Source organism: Lactuca serriola, chromosome 1 (genome assembly GCF_051521515.1).
Source record: "Lactuca serriola cultivar US96UC23 chromosome 1, Lser_US96UC23_V15, whole genome shotgun sequence".
NCBI lineage: Eukaryota > Viridiplantae > Streptophyta > Magnoliopsida > Asterales > Asteraceae > Lactuca > Lactuca serriola.
The window spans coordinates 182,591,867-182,599,509 of NC_136408.1; the positions used below are offsets into that span (position 1 = coordinate 182,591,867).

Sequence of the window (7,643 nt, forward strand, 5' to 3'; positions counted from 1 at the left end):
TTAGGTAGATGCTTTTTTATATTTATATAAAATTATGTAACTTATTTATAATATTATTAAAAATAATTTGAAAATCATGGGAGTTTCAAATGTTTGTTGTGAAAAGAAAATGATTTATTTATCGGTCCAAATTGATCCAGCTCCGGTTCAACTCAGTATACCCAACTACATAATTTTTTTTTCCAACTGAAACACGGTTTAAACCTAAAAAAATTCAATTCAAAACCATTTTGGAATTCTAAAAGTTAATTGTACACTTGGCAATATAAACAATCTCACCAAATAATACATTCAAAATTCTACAAAGGTAGGCATGAAGAAGTTCTTATGGTTTGGTCCCTTTGAAACATTTCACAACCTTTCCTAATTATAGAAGATGAAACATTATCTTGTTTACTCTCACCATCGATGGAGGATGCAAACATTGTAATAAAACACAATTTTATTGTTTATAGAACATTATTTAACTTATTTATAATATTATTATGAGTTTCAAATGAATGTGGTGAAAAGAAGTTAAAAAAAAAGATTTTAAATGAATGAGATTAAAAAAAATCTAGCTTTATATAATAATTTACGCATTTAGCAATAATAAAAAGGAAACTCTACTTTTCTGGCCCAATAACGGTCCAGCCCATGTCGTATTTCAAAACGTAATCGTGTCACATTTTCTCTTTAATGGCGCGAATTCTTTCCCGCTCCCCGAAAACCTCCCCCTAAATTTTAACCCTAACTCCGTTTCTCGAGCAGATAATCTTCTTCTCCCCCAGTTGTCTCTCTAAAATCTCACAGTAGGTACAAAAAAAAGCTAACTTTGAAAATGTTCTATTCGCACAATCTACTTGCAAGAAAAGGTCCATTGGGCACGGTGTGGTGCGCCGCCCATCTCCAAAACAAGCTCAAGAAATCCAACTATATCACCGTCAATATCCCCTCTACTGTTGGTTCGTTCTTGATTTCAACTTTTCTTTCTGTTTAATCTGCAACTTATGTTATATTTTATGGTTGAAAGTTGCGTACTTTAGTATTTTATTTGGGTTTCTTTATCGGTTAGTGTTGCTGAACATTTTGTTTTCTTATTTCAATTGGATGTAACATCGTTCTCATTGTACTTAGGGTCTCTTAAGCTATGGCCTATTTTGTGTTTCAGTTATCTTTAGAAACATTTTTTTTATTTGCACGAAAAATCTCAAGGACGCACAGCTGTTATCTGGTTATGGGCTTTCTGCCTGTAAATTTATCTTTTGAAATATACGTACATAGGTAAATACAATAACTTTCTGTCAAGATCACATGAACTTCCATGCTCAGATGTTGAATCATTATATTATGGCTACTTTTTTTTTTCTTTTTCTTTCTGATGTATCAATCTAACATGTTTTTGTAGAGCAAATAATGAATCCACAAGTACCAATTGCATTAAGAATGTCTGGTCATCTCCTGCTTGGTGTTGTTCGGATATATTCAAAGAAAGTCGAGTATCTCCAGCATGACTATAATGTCCTACGTATAGACATAAGCAAGGTCTATGCAAATGCAGACATTAATCTGCCAGAAGATGCCAATCAAGCAAAATTTGATTCCATCACATTGCCTGATAGATTTGATCTCGACTTAATGGATGTTGATGACTATGATCCATTTGGGTATGAACTGCATATTTTCTTTAGAATGAAATCAGTGTCATTTTGATGATTTACGACATAGTTTGACTCTTTTTTTTTAAAAATAAATTTATAGGTCCCCCGACACCCACTTAAGGCGCCATGAAGATATTACACTCTCAGGTAAGATGTTATGTGAGCTTGCATACAATTTCTGAAAGTTTATGTCAAAATGTTTAGCTTATCCCCACAAAATGTTCCTTGTACCAATATCAGAAAATAGAGATCAAATTCCTTCAGGATATATTGTGATTTCATTTGGCGAGGTAAGTGTGATAGCTGTATTTTATTGTGACATTTATTTCTTTTTCATGAAAGCCTAACATCAGATACTAATGCTTTTGTAGGATGCCTCCAGCAATCCATCTCTCTCTGGGAATGATTCACAGTCAAGAGGGATGCCAGTTGTCGAAAGGTATGCTTATGATATAAATTACTTTCAATAAAAAAGCTATCATTTAGATTAATCAAACTACTTTTCAGTGCCAATGTGGTATGATTTTTTTTCATAGTATAGTTTTTGCATATTTAATGTTTGCAGTGATATTCCTGAAACTCCACCTGTAAGAATTACTACTACTGGTTTTCAAGATCCTGGTCCTAGTCATCAAGGGCAAAGTAGTGACATGTTCAGCAATGAGAATGATACAGCTTCACCTGAAGTGATACGTGATGCTGCTGCTGATGCTATTCATAATAATGATTATTTTCATATGAGTCCGCCAAGTCATCTAAGTCTTCCAGACAGGGTGGAACCAGACCCAGAGTTGGTGAATGAGATAGAGATATCAAATCAAAGCGCTCTACCAACAATGGATGAAGCTGATGGACTCTTTGTGCCACCTCACCAAACTCCTCCGCTACATTCAACTTCAACTCATTCAGAATCAGTCAATCATAACTCCGACCCACCTGTCTTGTATGGTGAGTAGCCTTTTTAATTAATTATTTTATGTCAAAATGCTTATATTACTGGTAAATTTGATATAATAAAGTTATAGATGAATCCTAAGATAAGAGGTAACAAGGTTAGTTTGGAAAAATGTTTGAAACTTTTATGTTTTGAAATTCTTAGTGGTTAAACCACAAAGTTGCCCAATGTGTAGTGGTAATGTTTGTAGTTTGCTTTTAAAAAACTCTTTTTCCTGCTTAGAATACAAAAAACACAACATACATTCATCATTTTTTTTGATTTAGCTACTTCAATGTTCTTATACTTATTATCATAATAGTTAAGTGGCTAAATCAATAAAAGTAATAGTTCAATAGCTAAATTTATAAAATAGTGAAAGCGTGTTGTGCTTTTCTCATGTATTTAGCCACACATAAACTTAAACTCAAATAACTTCCTTTTGGTACATTGTCCTAAAATGGTTTTTCTAAATAGCCTGGGAAAAGTGGCTGAATGAATAAAATGATGAAACTTGAAAGTGCAATTGTTTCTCTGTTTTTTTTTTGTACATAAATATGCAAGACCTGACTTATAAGTGTGTGCAGAGGTAGCACCAACTCCACCAGTTGAGCCTGAGCCTGAGCCTGAGCTAGCTCTTGTAGCCAAACAGCCAAGAGCAAAACGGAGAAAGATAAAATATGATGAAGCTATAGTCTTAACTAATGAGTATGGAATCTTATCTATCTACATTTCATGTAAAAACATTAATATATTTATGGTGTTTGTGAGGACTGATGAGATGGTTTTTATGGTTAATTTAGGTTCATGGAAAAATCTTTAAAAGATCACAGCAACTTGTTACGGAAGAGAAAAGGAGTCGCCTGTTCTTCTTTGGATGTTGGGAGGGTAAACAATATCCGTAAAAAGGAAAAAGTCTTGTTTGAACCTGTATTTACTGGTTAGTAGTGATTTATTTATTTTAATTAAAAGAAATATTATTTAATAAAACATGCATGCATGGTGCAGGACTGTCTGATAATCTTTGTAAACTTTTTGATGGTGGCTACATGTCATCAAGAGCTCATGAGATTCGCATCGAAGAAGAAGCTGAGATGGAAATCGAACATGAACATCAACCTGAGAATGTGGGCTCAAGAGCTCATCAGATTCACATTGAAGAAGAAGCTGAGATGGAAATCGAACATCAACGTGAGAATGTGGGCCCTGGCCCCAATGATGTCAATATGATACCAACATATTCTCCGGATCATAATAATAATACATCATTCTCTTCTCCACCTCCAATGGACGAATATACCCCTGCCATGACCAATACCACTGATGTAGGAGGGTCCAGATCATATCCTTTTCAGACAACAATAGGGTCCACACCAGACCCCACATCATCTACTGGATCTTTTCTATCTGATGTGGAAACGCCTGCCACATTCTTCCAAGATCATCATGGCTTTGACAACACTGGAGCTCTATCTGATATTCCTGAGCTTGATGATGCTGATGCTGGAGTAAGTCAAATTTAATCTTTCAAATACCATCAATTCAATTGTTTTTTTTTTTAAAAAAAATTTGGGTTAATATAGCAATGCATCTTCTTTGATGTTTTTATAACAGTGTTCTACTTATATTTCTACATATTACAGTATTGTACTAGAAAAATTCAGAGTAATTATACCAATCTCATCGCAATACAAAGCAAACTTCACTGCTATAACTGGACTGATTTTTCAATTTATAACAAAAAAGTGAAAGAATGCTTTTTTGGCTACTTCTTTTAAAGTACTATGCTTGAATAAGGTTACTTGGTTGAGTATTTGAAACTCACTACTACTGCATTTCTGTTTCAGGAGCTGGCTTTTATTGAAGAGGATGGTGGTTCACCAATGAGTAAGTGGAGTTTTTAGCATTGCATTGTTTATATTTTATTTTCAACTGCAATTTCTTTAGGGTAAAAGAGTACATTTTTGACTTATGAGAATCAATTGAGTTGTTTTAAAATGAAAAAGGAGAAGAGATTGTTTTCTTTTATTCAGGAGAAATTGTAACTGTGTGCTTACCACCAATATATGTGCGATATACCAGAAAATTTACCTTCATATGGAAAGGACTATGTGAGAAAATCTTTAGTCTAAAATAGGTGATTAAAAAAACTAATGAAATGCTATAGGCATTTGTCATCAGAGGAGTTATTTTTTTTTATCTAAATTGACATGATTTTGTTTGTGGTTTGAAGATCAGCTTCTTTGCAACCAACATCACTTGTATTTGTACATACATTGTTAGTATTTTCTTGAAGGCTAAATTCAAGATATAGCAATGTGCTTTCACCCAACAGACTTTCATTTTTTTTTTCTTATCATAAAAAAATCCAACAAATTATAGCATTGTGATTTTAGCTTTTTTCTTTTTCATACTATTATACTTTGAATTTTTTTATTTTCGAGTTAAAGCAGTAAAAATTGATCTATATATGGATGTCATTGCTATAATTGGGTAGGTTATTCAAATTACAATGCTTTAGTGTAATAGGAAGAAAAAGTAAAAATTAAAGATTCTATAACGTACAATTAATGGAAGTACATTGCTATTTTCTTTGTTTGACTTGAAATTCAGCATACCACATGTTTCTATGATGGTTGTGAATTGTAATAACATATATATATATATATATATATATATATATATATATATTATGTCTCACTCACCATGATTTACAGGTTTAAGGGGTACCCCTCAATCAGATTATTCATCTGCTAGACAAAGATCACCACCAGAAATTGGTTCATTGCAAGCAAGAACTAGGTAATTAATGTTCTTGAACGTAAATAAATTTATACTGTTTAAGTTTTTATTTATTTAATTAATTTGGTGATGGTGGTTCAGAGCTGTGGCACAATATATAAAGGAAAAGTCATCAGCCACCCCTTCTTCTTCTACACTACAGAATGCAGGATCTGTTAGTTTGAACACCATTCTTGAAGGAAAAAGAAGAAAAGTATGTGCTCGAATGTTTTATGAGACACTGGTAAGTTTCTTTTTTTTTTTTTTAAAATTATATATTTGTTGACTTTGAAAATCGGATGACTTTTTGAAGCATTGTGTTTAGTGTTTATAAGTTCATTCTAAACTAAATCGTTTTATAAGGAAGGAATAACACAAGAAATAGCCATGTGCTTTCATTTGTTTGTGTGTTATCGCATTTTACTTTCATTTATCTACTTTTTATTCTTTTTCAACAAGACACTCTTTGAAGATTCTACAAAAATATAGCATTATACTTTTACATTTTTCTTTTCCTTATTAAGACATACTTTGGAAAATGTAGCATATAGTTGCAGTAGAATTACTTTGTAGTTGGACCACATTGCTGTTATCATGATAGTTTTTCAAAGTACAATAGTGTAATAAGAATAAATAAAAGTAGGATGTAGGTGATATCATTCTGAAGGTGACCTCTAAGCTTGATAAAATTCAAACTTTCTTGTTTGATTGTTTTGGTATTTTTAAACCATGAATGATTCAGGTCTTGAAGAGCTGTGATCTTGTTGAAGTAAAGCAAGATGAACCATATGGTGATATCATTCTGAAGGTCACCTCTAAGCTTGCAAAGCATCAGTTCTCCAACTAAATAAGCTCCAAGGCTATGGGTGCATATATTGGTAAGATATTTGTATTCTACAGTTGAATTTAAAGTTGTTGAATGGAACAAATAGCAATATACTTTGATTTTTTTTTTTAATCATTTCTTATTAAAACCATATTAATGAATTTGATTTCTTTTTATTTTTTACAATTTTCCAAAAACCAACATCTTGTTGTGTTTTGATATTGCAGTTGATTTGAATGCTGCATGATCATACATCTGTGTAAAGTTTGGATGGATGATTACTGGAGGAAGCCTGATATGATCAAGTTAAGTTATTGTCTTCTACAGTTTGCTCAATAATTCTGTTGTTCTTCCTCCATTTTGGTTTTTACGTTTTGTTGAAGTCTTTGGAAGCAATTTAATTTATTTTTTGGTGTAGGGTATTTGGGTTTTTAGCTGAACTTAAGTTGCCGGATAACTACCTAATGTTTAACTTTATTTGTAAATTTTATGAATGATAAATTATCAAGGTTTTGTGGGATTTTGAAGCTTTGTTTCATAGGATACTTTCCCTGTTACTGGAATAATGCCTAGATGAGATTGTTTCGTTGTTTAGTAAATACTAACTTAAGATTATGAAACTAAAATTTAACATTGATATTGGTTTATGGCATGATACTAACTTAAGATTATGACACCAAAATGGAAATTTTTCCGGAAGATAGACATCCTTTCATCCATTTTCTCCATTTGTCCCCAAAGATCATTTGATCAAGAATCGAATCTAAATAACTCCAATTAAAAGCGTCAAATGCTTTCTCAAAATCAACTTTAAAAATAAGAACTTGATTTTTAACTTTCTTCGCCCAAGAGTAAAGTTCATTATAACAAGGGGGCCATCGAGTATGCTTCTACCTTCCATGTAAGTCGATTGCTCTAAACTAATGGCATTACTCAAAACCTTCCTAAGTCTCAAGGCAAGAAGTTTGGAAAGAATTTTATACATGCAACCAATAAGATTTACTGGTCTATAATTATTTAAAACTAGAGGATCCGACTTCTTCGGAATTAAAGAGATAAAAGAAGCATTACAACCATTACTTTTCAATCCCGTGTCTTCGAAATCTTTCAAATATCTAAAATATCATCTTTTAAAAGATCCCAAAACTCCTTCAAGAACTTGAAAGTAAGGCCATCTAGGCCCGGTGCTTTATCATTGCCACAACTCCAAACTGCATTCTTGACTTCGTCTAGCGAAAAAGAAGCCTCCAACATAACCTTTTTATTTTTTTTTTTTATTTTTTGTGTTTTTTAGAAGAAAATGATGACATTGTATTTAATATGATTTTCACACATTTTAGGCCTGAATTCCACAGCCTGAATTTTGACAAATGGTTTTTCATCTCTAGCATTGAGCATTTAAGCAACAACATGAAGCGAAGAAGAAACTTCCACTATGAAGGGGAATTCAGAAGTCAAAAGC

At 32.4% G+C, this 7,643-nt stretch overlaps 1 protein-coding gene across 1 annotated transcript; it reads left to right on the top strand.

Moving 5' to 3' along the window:
• Window positions 1-692: 692 nt before the first annotated feature.
• Window positions 693-6,708, top strand: SYN3 (Rad21/Rec8-like family protein). Its single transcript, XM_079039130.1, has 14 exons — window positions 693-944; window positions 1,388-1,646; window positions 1,741-1,787; window positions 1,881-1,930; window positions 2,012-2,079; window positions 2,206-2,588; window positions 3,162-3,282; window positions 3,378-3,514; window positions 3,583-4,082; window positions 4,422-4,461; window positions 5,292-5,376; window positions 5,458-5,599; window positions 6,098-6,233; window positions 6,409-6,708. Exons 1-13 carry the CDS (start codon window positions 821-823, stop codon window positions 6,200-6,202), a joined length of 2,061 nt encoding a protein of 686 aa, XP_078895256.1. The 5' UTR covers window positions 693-820; the 3' UTR covers window positions 6,203-6,233; window positions 6,409-6,708.
• The last annotated feature ends 935 nt before the right edge of the window (window positions 6,709-7,643 follow it).

Coding starts and splice junctions, on each gene's coding strand:
- SYN3 (XM_079039130.1), top strand. CDS start 821: ATGTTCTATTCGCACAATCTACTTGCAAGAAAAGGTCCATTGGGCACG. Junction 1,788..1,880: donor TGAAGATATTACACTCTCAG/GTAAGATGTTAT, acceptor TACCAATATCAG/AAAATAGAGATCAAATTCCT. Junction 2,080..2,205: donor GGGATGCCAGTTGTCGAAAG/GTATGCTTATGA, acceptor TAATGTTTGCAG/TGATATTCCTGAAACTCCAC.